Source organism: Corylus avellana, chromosome ca9 (genome assembly GCF_901000735.1).
Source record: "Corylus avellana chromosome ca9, CavTom2PMs-1.0".
In the NCBI taxonomy this organism is placed as follows: Eukaryota; Viridiplantae; Streptophyta; class Magnoliopsida; order Fagales; family Betulaceae; genus Corylus; species Corylus avellana.
This window is the reverse complement of record NC_081549.1, coordinates 20,951,953-20,966,934: the sequence shown is the minus strand read 5'-3', so window position 1 is coordinate 20,966,934 and position 14,982 is coordinate 20,951,953. Positions and strand designations below refer to the sequence as shown.

At 34.2% G+C, this 14,982-nt stretch overlaps 2 protein-coding genes and 1 long non-coding RNA gene across 7 annotated transcripts; 2 read left to right on the top strand and 1 right to left on the bottom strand.

Moving 5' to 3' along the window:
- The first annotated feature begins 1,776 nt into the window (after positions 1 to 1,776).
- Positions 1,777 to 2,121, top strand: LOC132162471 (uncharacterized). The gene has a single exon (XM_059572711.1). The coding sequence runs from the start codon at positions 1,777 to 1,779 to the stop codon at positions 2,119 to 2,121; it is 345 nt and encodes a 114-aa protein (XP_059428694.1).
- Positions 2,122 to 5,992: 3,871 nt separating this feature from the next.
- Positions 5,993 to 9,120, bottom strand: LOC132191406 (uncharacterized). 5 transcript variants are annotated; one of them, XR_009441280.1, is made up of 7 exons: positions 8,784 to 9,117; positions 8,673 to 8,707; positions 8,525 to 8,575; positions 8,314 to 8,431; positions 7,982 to 8,061; positions 6,548 to 6,691; positions 5,993 to 6,345 (listed from the first exon to the last, which is right to left on the bottom strand). It is a non-coding gene; the product is annotated as an uncharacterized LOC132191406 (long non-coding RNA). The 5 variants fall into 5 exon arrangements; XR_009441277.1 differs by having other exon boundaries at positions 8,525 to 8,707; positions 8,784 to 9,120; XR_009441278.1 differs by lacking the exon at positions 8,525 to 8,575 and having other exon boundaries at positions 8,314 to 8,480; positions 8,643 to 8,707.
- A 1,323-nt stretch (positions 9,121 to 10,443) lies between these two features.
- Positions 10,444 to 14,666, top strand: LOC132162470 (protein NRT1/ PTR FAMILY 5.5-like). Its single transcript, XM_059572710.1, has 5 exons — positions 10,444 to 10,693; positions 10,809 to 11,023; positions 11,105 to 11,658; positions 13,808 to 13,892; positions 14,055 to 14,666. Exons 1-5 carry the CDS (start codon positions 10,444 to 10,446, stop codon positions 14,664 to 14,666), a joined length of 1,716 nt encoding a protein of 571 aa, XP_059428693.1.
- The last annotated feature ends 316 nt before the right edge of the window (positions 14,667 to 14,982 follow it).

Below are 14,982 nucleotides of genomic sequence, written 5' to 3'. Positions count from 1 at the left end.
CTACTATAACTTATAACTCGATATTCTCCAGTTCATTTGAACCGGAGAAAATCCTGTTCTCTCTCATATATGTTAAATATTTAATTGAAATAAGAGGTAAATGACAATAGACATGCAAATAAGTTTGAATTTATGACCTAATTTGAAAAAAAAAAAAAAAGGCCACCATTAAGAAAACAGTATATAGAATAGCAATAACGTGGAGGACGTGCCAACTTTGGGGGTTCATAATTGCATGGCGTTCTACTAACTGTATTTGTGGGGTGGGAATAAATCATCAACTTGCATGGATGAGCCACTTAAAGTGGTCCATTATTTTGATGAGTTGGAGGAGTTGGGGGACCAGAAGCCAGAAGCCAGCTCTTTCCTTTTAAATGACGCCAGCGCGATTTAAGGTCTGCCTCATGTCAACCCCATCAGGCCTTTTCTATTATGGAAATCAAAAGCTAATATATATTAATACCAACGGCCCAACACCCCCAACCCAACCCAACCCAAATAAGATTTAAGGAAAAATAAAAATAAAAATTACAAGGAAGAAAAGACAGACTGTAATGTTAAATGTTATCCACATTTATTCACTGTACATCATTTCAAATTTTACGGCTACATAAATTGGCATTAATAGTTGTACGTAGTTGACCAAGTTTTACTCTAAAAAAAAAATTCTTTCCAATATAATCTATTAAATTTGTTCATTTATTAGTAAAATTATTAAATTCATACTTTTGAGCCTCAGTTTCAATTTTTTTTATTATTATTATTATTATTATTTTAACATGTCCACATAAGAGGGGGATAGAGATTTAAACTAATGATCACCGCTTCATAAGACGTAATCCTCAACAGATTGAAGTACCCCTTAAGGATCACATGAGAGAAAGACGTGTAATTTTTATAAAATTAAATGAGCATATAATTTGTTTTTCATGTATTATTTAAAACATGTTTGAAAATCCCTAATAGATGTGAATTTAATATATTAAATTAAAATAGTTTTTGGCATCCGGAGAGTAAACTTGTCTTATTTCAAGTGAGAAGTACGCCACCTCTTAGCATGAGATCCAAGAATTTTACCTTTGACTTTTTTGTTTTGTTTTTTTTTTTTTTTTTTTTAAATGCTACAATTCTTCTTACTCGTATTCTTTTTATCTTACATGGATATTATTTAAAAATAAAAAAATAAAAAACTTACCCCGGCCACCCGTCCTTCATATTTATTTTGAAAACAATATCAACATATAACCAAGATTAAGAAAACACCGAGAGAAATTGTGGAAAACACCGAGAAAAATTGTGGCCTCATTTTTTATTTTTTTCTTTTTGGTGAATGGTGCGGCAACTCTTATCAATGTGGCCATACATGGGACCCTAAAGGTTGAAGGAAGCAACATATATATTGGAGTGCTGCTGCTATACGGTCAAGGCAGAAAACCCATGTTTTCTGCCTTCCACTCAAATGCTGCCACCTCATAGTATTTCAACATACAAAATAAGTTTGGTTTCACAGGATAATAACCCACATCTGCTCAAAAATAAAACAAAAAAACCCAAACGCCAAACTTCACCGAGAAGCTTGGTTTCACGCTGCCCACTCCCCAGCAGAGACGCCGCCACCTCCCGGGAAGCCCACGCCGCCCAGCTTTGCACCGACCAGCCACCCAGCTCCGCCCACGCCCAGCGCCACCAAGCCCACGCCGCCAGACTACTCCGACGGTTCACCACCACTGCTCCGCCCGAGGGAATTAGAAAAAATCATTCCTCCGCCTGTGAGTTATGAGAAATTTTGTGATTACCAACAGTGGGCTGCTGGGCGGTGGGCAGCCAGCTGGACTTTGGATCGACCTGGGCGTGGGTGCAAGGGAACAGCCTGCTGATCTAGGGAATGGCGTGCTGGGCGGGGGCGGTGGGAACGGACTGCTGGGCGGGAGCGATGGGAACGGCCTGCTGGGCGGTGGGCAGCTCGTGGGCGGTGGGCAGCTCGTGGGCAGTGGGCAACCGGTGGGCAGGGGTAGCCGGTGGGCAGGGGCTTTTTGTAAGAGACCGGTGGGGTTTTGGGAGAAATTTTGTAACAATGGTTTCATTTTAGGAGCAGGGGGTGGTATATTCTGGTGTGGGTAAGTGCATTTTGTAAGTTAAAACAGGCTTAGTTGTCATCTTCTGGTTGGTGGGCGTAAATTTGGCCATTTACGCCATGACCGAACGGAAGATATACTCTATATATTGTGGATGTTATTTGGAGGCTTCTCAACTGCAATTATAAAGTTGTACCCATTACAAGGCAGATAGAACCTTAATTAAACGCTCATTGGTTCCTGTCTTGCCTCCCAGTCTACACGCCCATGAGTTCCTATTTAATATCCTCACCTCAGCCCCGGCCCAACAAGACAAGCACAAATCGGACTAGGATTACTATAATTTCAAACAAGTAGGCGGCGTAATTAATTATGACCTATTCGGATAGGTCGGCTTCATAAAAGTTCTATTATATTAATTGTCTAAATTATAATATCTGTCTATGACTCTGATGCATTTAGGGAAGATATTTTGGTACTACAACTTTTACTGTAATTCTTTTATAAACACATGTAATAGTCAAAATTTTATGAAAATTAGTTTGTAAAAATGGTAAGTGTACCACTGTAACGACCTAGATTTTAAAACTCTTATTTAAATAATATTAAATAGATTAAAAATATAATCGATAAATTAGAACAATGATATGTGGATTAATGATATTAAATAACTATTTAGTGTTAAAGGTATATTACATTGATTTTTGACCTCTTATGTATATTACTTCAATTCTAAGAATTTAGCTTCACTAATATGTTTCTGGGCATAATCAAACCCAATCTAGTGAATAAATTATTTATATTGGTGTTTAGCGAAGTCATAAATTAATTTGAAGCTTTTCAATTTTTTTTAGCCTAAAAAGCAGTGTCTTAATTTTCATACTGTCTAAATAAGATTAAAACTGCTAAAGAAAGATACCAAGGCTAGCCACCTTTGTTGAAAGCTTAAAGTCTTCTAGTAATGATGATTATAGTAAATATCATGATTATAATGATTTAATAAGGAAAAATAAAAATAAAAATTACAAGGAAGAAAAGACAGACTGTAATGTTAAATGTTATCCACATTTATTCACTGTACATCATTTCAAATTTTACGGCTACATAAATTGGCATTAATAGTTGTACGTAGTTGACCAAGTTTTACTCTAAAAAAAAAAAATTCTTTCAATATAATCTATTAAATTTGTTCATTTATTAGTAAAATTATTAAATTCATACTTTTGAGCCTCACTTATAATGTAAGAGTTTCAATTTTTTTTTATTTTTTATTATTATTATTATTTTTTTAACATGTCCACATGAGAGGGGGATAGAGATTTAAACTAATGATCACCGCTTTATAAGACGTAATCCTCAGCAGATTGAAGTACCCCTTAAGGATCACGTGAGAGAAAGACGTGTAATTTTTATAAAATTAAACGAGCATATAATTTGTTTTTCATGTATTATTTAAAACATGTTTGAAAATCCCTAATAGATGTGAATTTAATATATTAAATTAAAATAGTTTTTGGCATCCGGAGAGTAAAATTGTCTTATTTCAAGTGAGAAGTACGCCACCTCTTAGCATAAGATCCCAGAATTTAACCTTTGACTTTTTTGTTTTGTTTTGTTTTTTTTTTTGAAAAATGCTACAATTCTTCTTACTCGTATTCTTTTTATCTTACATGGATATTATTTAAAAATAAAAAAATAAAAAACTTACCCCGGCCACCCGTCCTTCATATTTATTTTGAAAACAATATCAACATATAACCAAGAAAACACCGAGAAAAATTGTGGCCTCATTTTTTATTTTTTTCTTTTTGGTGAATGGTGCGGCAACTCTTATCAATGTGGCCATACATGGGACCCTAAAGGTTGAAGGAAGCAACATATATATTGTGGATGTTATTTGGAGGCTTCTCAACTGCAATTATAAAGCTGTACCCATTACAAGGCAGACAGAACCTTAATTAAACGCTCATTGGTTCCTGTCTTGCCTCCCATTCTACACGCCCATGAGTTCCTATTTAATATCCTCACCTCAGCCCCGGCCCAACAAGACAAGCACAAATCGGACTAGGATTACTATAATTTCAAACAAGTAGGCGGCGTAATTAATTATGACCTATTCGGATAGGTCGGCTTCATAAAAGTTCTATTATATTAATTGTCTAAATTATAATATCTGTCTATGACTCTGATGCATTTAGGGAAGATATTTTGGTACTACAACTTTTACTGTAATTCTTTTATAAACACATGTAATAGTCAAAATTTTATGAAAATAAGTGAAAGGTAAATTGTTACATTAGTTTGTAAAAATGGTAAGTGTACCACTGTCCTCATGTTTAGTTATTTCGAGTGAGTTTTATGTTTAACGTAATAGTTGACAAAGTAGGTGTCATAGACTCGGCGCATGATCAATTTATAAAAAGACTTGTTGTGAAAATTATACACCCTAACAAAGGGAGTGCACAACTAGGGTTTGCAAATAAATAGGCTATGCTTGACATTATATATATAGTACGATCATCGATGTTAAATAATCATATATATACTACACTAGTCAATGGCTTGTTGATCAATTGACACTCTCATAATTCTCTTTTAACTGCAAGATAGTAGGTGTGAGATGGTGGGTTTTAATTTTGCAGTGTGTTGAGTTAAATTACCGAGTCAAAAGAAAAATCACGGACCAGTACTAGTCTAGACAAATTAAAAATGTATTTTCACATAAAAATATACGTAAAAATTATGTGTTTTAATTATGCATCACATTTTTATCTAACTTTTCTAAGGCATTCTCAATCAACTCTTAGATTTTTTTTTTTTTAATATAAAAACTAAGACAAATCATATTTATATTTTAACGTGAAAAAGGTACATAGGTTGTAAAAATAGACCTGTGATTCCAGTATTATAAATAGAGGTGCAATTGAAAAGCAAAGCACAAAACCAATTCAACAACTTGTAATTTTGTGAAAACAAAAACACACTCCACTCTCCATAGAGTGAATACACGGCCACTAGGAAGAAATTCTCTCTTTAAGTTTTGCTTCTGGTTTTCTCTAGTTTTTGAAGAAAACTTTGTGAGCCCACACTTACAGTCATATTCAACCATCAAAAAAAAGATCTAATGGAATAACTTTCACTTCAACTGTTTGAAAATCTTAAAGTTCTTGGTGAACTTCCAAGTTATCAAGAAGTTCTTTATGAACACAACAAAGAACATCAAGATGTTCTTCAAGTCCACAAAGAACGCGATGAAAATGAGATGAGTATTAACTCATACTAGTATTAACTCATACGCGATCAAGTACTTGAAATTCTAACAAACTTGTGAACTCCTACTCCTCATTGCCTAGAAGGCTAGAAGAGGCTAAACTTATGCGTTTGTTATTGAATCTAAACATGTTTCTCATGATGGTAAAAGGTCTTGAATATTGTGTTTTATTCCAATGCGTAAAAAGAATATTTTTTTTGAAATTCACGTAAACAATTCCAACTATCATATTTATATATCTCATACCATTTACTTGCACAACTTGTAATACTGAACTGGCTGAAAAACACATCCTTGCCCAATCTTTCAATACTATGCTGACATCATGGGTCCCGTAACTATGCTTAGGTCACGTAACCACAACTATATATGTTGACGTCGTGGAGGGTGCACAAGCCTGATTATGCTGACGTTAGTGGAGATACCAACCAATGCACCCAAAAATAGAATCTTATTTTGTTTAGTCTCTTATTTCAATAATGCTTACTTAAATCATAATATAGCTAGCTATTTACTTGTAATCACACATATTTACTTATCACTAGTGGGATGGATGGCCCGTGCAAGGCACATGCTTGATTCCCTGTGTTCGATAATAATATATGTAATTTATTATGTGATATTTAACATTAAAATCTAAATATCATCTATAAAAAGTATTAATAACATAAATTCAATATTTAGTCCTTAAACAAGTGCACATTTAAATTCTTACACATGAATAACATTACAAAAGTGAGTAGATATGATGTACAAAAAAAAAACTCCTATAAAGGGCAAACACATATTGTAACCACAAAAGAGATCATGTGTATGTATTTTTAATATGCTATTATAGGAAAATAAGTTAATATTCTATATAATAAAAATGTATTTATTTGTCTTCGTTGAATTTAGTTCTTTTCGAAAGACCCTAAGTCCGTGTTCCAATCTCTTCTCTTGCATTCAATTTTTGTTGCCACTCCCTTCGTCTGTGCATTGATCTCCCTAGTAAGCTACCTGATTGTAGTACAATTCAAAATATATTAGAATAGGAACCATACAATCTAACCAAAAAAGAACTATACAAAGATATATAGCCAATCAGCAACCAAACAAACAATCACTGTACCTGTAACAATCTTACCAATACATATCGAAGCAAATCTCTACATTTGAGTCAAACACAATGACTATAAAAAACAATGAACTGAAATAGTACCTTCAGGTTAGCTAGTACTCGCATAGGGCATGTTCTGACTTTGCAGTTGCCTATGGAACTTCCAAACTAATTGGTTTCGCTGCCTTCCAAAATCTTATCAACAAACTTTGTATGCCAAGTTCTTCTCGTGTGCAAATCACTTTCCTTCACACAAACAAAAATGGGAATCTCAACATATCACCAATCTGTTTGTTAACCAATAGAACCAAGGAAAAGAAACACACGTATAGTGTAAATCTTATTCTAAAATGATCTTCAACATATTACTTATCAAAAAATATTAAGATACGAATCAATCAGCAATCATATTGCAAATTAAACCAACGCTTCAAAAATATAAACTTTATTCGACGACTTCAAAATCTAGCATTATAACAAACCCAATCTCAGAATAATTAAAAAATTTCAGAACTTGCTAACAGAGTCACACAAATATGTTCTAGTTTGAATGTATGTGGATAAGTTATTTATATAATCAAAGGGGATATTGTTTGTAAAGTATATAATAGCAAGACACCCGGTCAGCATCCTTTTATACAAGCTCCAACTGTTTCTTACTATGAACCAAAAGATTAAGCACCAAACCCAGCAGCAAATGAATGCTACAATTCTTAATAGGATGTGTCCAATCTGCTCCTCAATTACCATTGGCAACCAAGTTGGATTTACAAAGGAAAACATAAATAAAAATAAATCATAACAAAGGCATAACATTAGATGTTCAAAAAGCATGTCACTATTCCGATTCTCTTTATTTTCAAGCAGGTATTTTTCATTGTAGTCCTTTTTTTTTTTCTTTTTCTTTTTTCCCCTATTTCATTGTAGTCTTTGTTAACATTAAAGATAAATGACAATAACAATAAGGTTTGTAGCATCATATTCTGGGAAAACCATATTTGGTAGTCCGACAGGATATAGGCCATCTCTACCAAAGAATATAGGCATTCTCTACCTTTCCAACTCTCTGACAACAAAACTTGGAGCACAATTTTTACGTGTATTTGTGTGCATATGTGCAAACAAGCCTCTGTACAAAAAAAATATTTGGCAGGCACACTATTTTGACCCTTCTCTCTCTCTGTGCACAACTTAGAACTAAAAATCTGATGCCCTAGACCATATTCCAGCCACAAAACTTATAATTGCACATATTTAGAAAGATCCACAAAACAAAAAGACTTCAACATCATATCCATCAACTTGCCACAATATTGGGGTAGAGAGAACAAGATAGCATACAATCCAACCAAACTATAGAAACATGCTAATGCTTTAAGCAGTATGTGGGAAAAAAAATCTTACCAGTCCATGTAAGTAAAAGTTGACGAGTAGTTTCCAGAATTGATATATAGTCATGAAAACAAGCTCTCAAAAATATTAAAACAAATACTTCAAAACGAGTAAAATATAGACAGTAATCACATACACACTTACCCCCCATACAAAGGAAAAAAGTTTGAAAGGTTCCATGAAAAATTGTAACCTCAATGTGCCTTAATTGAATTTCTTCCTCCCTATAATACAACGAACAAAAAAAATTAACCATCAAACAAGACAAACAAAAAACCTTACTAAAAAAGACATTAAATTTCACAAAATTCTATAAGAACTCAATCTTGTTGCTTCTAAAGCTTCTCCTTCTCTTCCTCGATTTTTTTTCGAAAATTATTTCTCTACAACAAGCTCGCGCCACAGGCACCCAATCACACCCTTCATCATGCAAATTACACATTCATCAACAGTAAACAATGACAAATCTTTATTACCTTCTCAACGTACTCTTCTCTTGTAACCGAAGCCACAGTTTTCTTCTTAACAAAATCACCAGAATTACATGTTCAGCTATAGCCCGATAATTTCGTCCAATTACACTGTCCAATTACGCTGCCAAACCACGAGAATAAATAGCAAACCACTGTTTTTTCTTTATTTGCTTAGAAAAAGAAAAAGAAAAAAGAAAAAGAAAAAAAAGAATACCTTCAATCACATATTTCAAAACAATACCCATAAGCCAAATCATAAGGAAACCTATCCCAGAAAATCCAAACCAACCACATATTAGTACGTTATTCACAATAAGCAAAATCTCACATACCACATAACAACAATCTTCGAATCAACCAACCAATACAGAATACCCTCCTCTTCCTCGCTCTTTCTCTGTCTCAAAACAAAATCAATAACCCAAATCAATAGATTTTAGAGCAAAGAATTAAAATCGAAGAGAAAAATATACCTTATAGTGGAGAGAATTTGTGATGAACAGCTGCTTCTCTCTTCAGCGATAGCAAAAGGACGGGAATTTTTGGTTTTTATCTGGACCGAAGACACCAGATTTTTAGCCGAAAATCCAGGCAGTTGTTGATAGAGTTGGTAGAACATATCTTCATCTCTCTGAAGAGCCGGTGAATTTCTGACAAAAAATCAAAGAAAACATGAAGAAAATCTTGAGTTAGACACAATAGACTGATTGAGTTGGTAGAAATATTAAAAGCCATCTTTTCTGTCGAAGAAGAACGAAGAAGCTGCTGAGTGCTGAGATCGCCCATTCCTTCTGAAGGTTCCTTCGTAAAAGACCAAAAAATCTCTCTAAAAAAGTTTGACCCTTTACATACTTAAAGGGCAAAATGGCAATTTACATATAAAAGACAAAAATATTCAGACAACTTTTTAAATTCATTAGATTCAAGAAGGACAAATTTGTAGTTTTTCAATCTAAAGAAATATCAAAAAGACAAAAATAACCTTATCTAACTCAATCATGAAGAACAAAAAGTAAAGATAAAATAATAAATTTCAAGTGCAAAAGAAAATTTACTGTTTAGAAGTCATTCCCACTTTTTATATATCTTTAAGTAAAGATATCCGGTAAAGAGATATATTTACATGTAAAAAACATATTTAGTAGGAATGTTTACTTGCCTGTGAAAACATATCTAACATGATAATAGGGGTTGCCAAAAATACAATTAATCAATATGATAATTAGGTATTCATGTCTTACACAAATCATGCAACAAAATTATTAATTGTTAATGAATAAGCTTGCTTAAAATCATGCAAATAGCTTTTATCTACTCTTGGAGTCTTGAGATAAGTTTACTTACAAATGTCACATGGCATGACATAGATTGACACGGCACTAAATCGAACATAATTTTTGCTATGAGCCTACGAGTATTAGAACTGCGCATGTGACCATAATTTGAAAAGCTCTCTTCGATGCGCACGTTGTGGCCATTTGGCTGCAAGTCGTGTTGTGCCCGAAATCCGTTGTTTTATCCTCTTGGAATTCATGTCAATATATATACTTAATTCACTATCTTATTTTCCATTATCTCTAATTTTCTATTTTTGTTTCAGCTTTCATTTTTCCAGCTCTTCTTAGGATTCCTCAATTAAGGCCCAAAGCCGTGTTAAAAGCGCGTTCAAGCTCGAAGGTACTTCACTACTTCCCGCCAATCATGTCAGCATAGGCTAAGAGAATTGGTTAATTTCTCCCTATGAAAGTGGCAGAGGAAACCGCCCTGCTCTCTCCTCCCTCCTTCCCCGAAACCAGAAATTAAGGCCTCATTCCGAGCAATTAATAAGCGGTAAGGGGAGGTTCTCCACCTCTTTCCAGGACCAAAGTCGTCTTAAAAGCGTGTTCATGAAACTCCAAGGCATTTCCCGCCAGTCATGCGGCATAGGCTAAGAGATTTTTTTTTTTTAATTTTTTTTTTCTCGATGAATTAGGCTAAGAGTATTTTGGATTCTGGGTATGAAATTGAGTGGCAAAGGAATCACTCCTTCCCCGAAAGCAGCAGAAAGGCGTCATTCTGATCTAAATTTCAATAAGCTGTAAGAAAAACAAAATTGCAAACGCGGTAAGGGAAAGTTCTTCACCTCTTTCTGGGATGGCAGGAACCATTTTCCACCATTCTTCTTTTCACTTTCTCTATAGCTTTCTCTCCAAGAAACCTGCAGTCTCTATAATGCTTCAGACGTTTCCTCGCTTCTGTGGAAGTAATTTGGATCTCAACTTCCAAAATGATCATAGCATTTTAAGAGATTCCATATATAAATTTCTGAATACTCTACTAGTTTTAGCTCATCAGGCTGTGGCAAACCAAGAAGTTTTTACTTTGGGATATGCCCGGGCCGACGGTACCATTCAGATTACCGTTGGCAGGGGCTCTATCACATGTATTAAGCCACCTGAGATCTTATTGGTTTTTTTATCCGTTTATCCATGAGGGACTTTGTTCCTGGTCCGTTGCAGTTCTGGAATGGGCTGGTAGGCTAGCGGAGTACGCCTTGTGGTCGAGAATGACATACTTAACAGATGTTTGGGGGCTTGACACAACCCATGCTGCTGTAATTGTAAATGTGTGTAAGGGTGTAGAGACCTTAATGCCTATAGGCATGGCCTTCATTGCAGATGCTTTCATGGGTAACTATTGCATGCTTTTGTTCTCCAGTCATGCTTATAGCTTGGTAAGTTTTCAAATCTTCGCTCATTGATCTTTTGCACCATACAGGTTTTGACATTGTGCTAATTATTTGGTTTCACTGCAGGGGATGATCTTCTTGGCCATGTCAACACCACCAGTACTTTCTAAATTTGCAGGCAACTGTGGGGAATACGAGTCAAATTGCATTGGTGGTGTGCAAATCATTCTGTTCTATCTATCATTGCTCTTCATAGCAAGAGGAGTATCTGGTCATGCGGTATCCTTGACTTGTTTCCTAGAGCAACAAAAGCCAATCAAAACAAGAACTGGTCGAGTTCATCTAGCAAGGAAAAGACAGAAGAAATATAAATGGCTTTACACGGGACTGATCATATCCTTCATCTTTACGAGTTTACTCAGCTTTATGCTTTCATCTATGGCGCCATGGTCTATCCAATTTGGAATACCAGCAACCGGGATGGTAGTGGCAACTCTTTTGTTCATGAGTGGCTCGGACTCATACATACATGCCGAACCACAGGGAAGTTCTCTCACCACTGTTTCTAGAGTCTTTGTAGCTTCTGCTTCTAAGCTGTTTTGCCCCCTACCACGGGATGCTAATCAACTCCATGAAAATCGACATAGTTCTGAATGTGTGCCTCACACCCAGGGCCTCAGGTTCTGTCTCTCAACCTAGAAACTTGATCAGTTGAACTCATTGTTAAAGCGAAAATATTTCAGAACATCCTTATATATATATATTGATTTTTTTTTTCTTATTAAATAAAAGTTTTTTAATTTGACCAACTTAAGATCGGAGTTGGTATTTTAAATCTAACACTTTCTGTCCATTTTTCCTTTAAATAACTAACAAAAATGTCTACGTGTAGATATATACTAGATACGAATTCGTGATAGGTTCTTTTGCAATCTGAAGAGAAGGTACAAGAGTTGGAACCTCGAGTTCTTAGGGCCCCATAACCAAAAAAAAAAAAAAAAAAGCCGAAAATATTAACTCCAATAAAATATTAAAAACCAATTAAAAATAAATAAAGAAAGGGTAGCTCCCAAAAGCCTAAGCGTAAAATATTTAATTTAAAGGTTAAATAATAAATATTTTCTTGGAATTTCATTTCTTTATTTTTTTTTCTCTATGGTTTGATTTTTATCACTGGAGATCCATGTGGTTTTAATAATAGATCAAATTAGTCGTTCTGTTAGTTAACTTAACGGAAGTTCACGTGGACCAATCAAATGTTGACACGTGGCACATACTTAAATTATTATTATTATTATTTAAATTTTTTTTTTTTTTTTTAAATAAAATACATTTTTTTATTTTTTTATTTTTAAAAATTAATTTGGTGCCACGTGTCAACATTTAATTGGTCAACGTGGACTTCCGTTAAGTCAACTAACGGAATATTGACTAATTTGGTCTATTATCAAAACCAGGTATATGGACTTCCTGTGATAAAAATCAAACCCTAGGGGGAAAAAAAAAAAAAAAGAAACGAAACCCATGGGATATTTGGTATTTAACCCTTAATTTAAATAATGGTGAGTGAATTGACGGAGTCAATGTTCAATCACCACTTATCTCATGATTTTTTGCTCTAATACTATGTTCAATCACCACTTATTTCAAAAGCTCAAACATATAAGAAGCGGTAAATTTAATTATTTAATTAACACTTAAAAGTTCAAGGTGGCTCGAGCCACTCCCTTGAGCCAATGGGAATGGTCAGTTATCCCCAAGGGCCTTGGCTGGGGTTGGCTCGACCACCCCTTTTGGCCTACGGTGGCCACCCCCACTGGCTCAATGGGGTGGCTTGAGCCGTCTTTTATTTATTTATTGATTTTTTTTCTTAGGTTTTAGTTTTTTTTATTGTATTTTAATATTTTCTGTTTTTATTCATTTTAAAAGCTTTTTAATTTTTTTGTTAAGACACATGACACTTGGCAGGTTTTGATTAGTTTAACGTGGAATTCCGTTAGCTTCATGAACAAAAGTACAATTTTTGTATTTATTCATAAGAGAAGTACCACTTATGATATAAAATGAAACCAAATTAAATAGAAAAATTATAATAATAATACTAATAATTAAAATTCAGAGACCAAAAGTGCATTAACCCAAAGTTTTAAGAGAGATGAAATATAAATATACGTTTTATAAAGACTAAAGTTTTATGAGAAATGAGAATTTTTTTTGACCCAATGTTTAACGACCTACTGCGAAGTGGGAATTTGCATTGGTCCAGCACCAACTGTGCTTCTTGTTGACCTTGTGGTCATCCCCCTCCAAAGTTAAACTTAACATTTGCTTTAACTCCTTTCCAAATATAAAGACACGAAATGCAAAAGCTATTTATTTTTTAATATTATTTTGGTTGTTGGGTTGGCATTTTGGTAAATCTATCACATTGAATCAAAGTGAGTGAGTTTCATGACAATTACATTTATTAATAAAAAATAATATTTAGTTAAAGTAGAAAAATATTTAGAGAGTTTGATATTTGATAGTTTTAAAAAGTAGCTAGTTAAATAAATAAAAAAAAGTACATTTTCAAAGTTAAATCAAGAGAAATTTTAAGAGCTTGATAAGAATGCTCTAAGATCGTGGCATTACTTTGCCTTTGTCTTGGTGTGTGTCCCCGTCGATCTATGTGAAAAGAGATAACCCTAGCTTATTATGGATCAAATTTTGATACAAATTCAAACCCCAAGAATCAATTTAATAATTTAGGCCAAAATTTATTATCAAGTTGTAGCTAGGCATATTGCATATATACAATGATTTTTGAAACATAACTTTGTAATGCAGGTGTCTTGACAAGGCTGCCATTGTAGTCTCAACCAAAATTGAAAATTTAGAGCAGCAAGAACAAAATAGATGGAAACTTTGCAGTGTAATAGAAGTAGAGGAAACAAAAATCTTTATACGCATGATACCTTTGTGGATGATCTTTATCATGTGTGGTCTTGTGTCATCTGCCGGAGACACTTTTTTTTTAGACCAAGCAAACAATTTGGATCAAAATTCCCTTTCTTTTTTGCTGCTAATCTTTTAGAAAATTGCAGAACTAATGTTTGCCACAGTCACTAAGAAATTAATTGAAAAGGGATCAAGAAAATGTGCAGCTCCAGTTGGAAACATAGTTGCAATGATATTTTCTATATTATGTTGTATGACGGCTGCAATAGTGGAGACAAGAAGGCTAGATGTGATCAAAAGTCATGGGCTAACTGACAAACCTAATGAGAAAATTCCAATGAGCATGTTCTGGCTTCTTCCACAGTTTCTCCTTCTTGGTGCCCTTGATGGAATCTCTCATAACATTCTTGTTGACCGTGATAAAATCTCTGGTTTTAGCATTGCTTGTTTCTTTAACGGTGAAGTTCCTGACTCAATAAGCTCCTACTTGCAAATTTTCAGCGATAGTGTATTTGGAATTGGAATTTGGGGTGGTGTCGTTTTAGTTTGTATAGTGGATAAGGTTAAACCAAGTTGGTTTCAGAAGACATCGGACAAAAGTCGTTTGGATAACTACTATTGGACACTGACAGTTTTGAGTTTCATAACTTTTGTCTTCTCCATCTTGGTGGCAATTTGGTACAACTATCAACACTCGGCAATTGAAGAGATTAGAACACCAGAGTCTCAATCATCTGCACAAACTTAAAATGATGATATGCAATGTTGTTGCGGCCTCGGTACAGGAAAAGTAATTCTATTTCTTTAAATCATAAATTATGATTGCTTTTTATATTTCCATATTATATGTTCTAGCTAGATGGTCTTGATTATGCTTTGAACTTGCAATAACATTATAACTTGTAGAACCTGTAGCACAATGTGGTTTTAATATTGGGTGTTTGTAGGATAATATGTTATTGTACATTTTTATAATCATTATGCAGTACCTATCATTTGATATATGACTTTCTATTTGACATCCGAAAATGTTATTTATCTCAATTTTAGTCACCATAGATTTA

What these genes read in the sequence shown, in the direction of transcription:
- LOC132162471 (XM_059572711.1), top strand. Translation starts at nt 1,777, where the DNA reads ATGAGAAATTTTGTGATTACCAACAGTGGGCTGCTGGGCGGTGGGCAG.
- LOC132162470 (XM_059572710.1), top strand. Translation starts at nt 10,444, where the DNA reads ATGGCAGGAACCATTTTCCACCATTCTTCTTTTCACTTTCTCTATAGC. An exon ending in GGGATATGCCCGGGCCGACG is followed by an intron (nt 10,694 to 10,808) that starts GTACCATTCAGA and finishes GGTCCGTTGCAG; the next exon opens with TTCTGGAATGGGCTGGTAGG. An exon ending in CCAGTCATGCTTATAGCTTG is followed by an intron (nt 11,024 to 11,104) that starts GTAAGTTTTCAA and finishes GTTTCACTGCAG; the next exon opens with GGGATGATCTTCTTGGCCAT.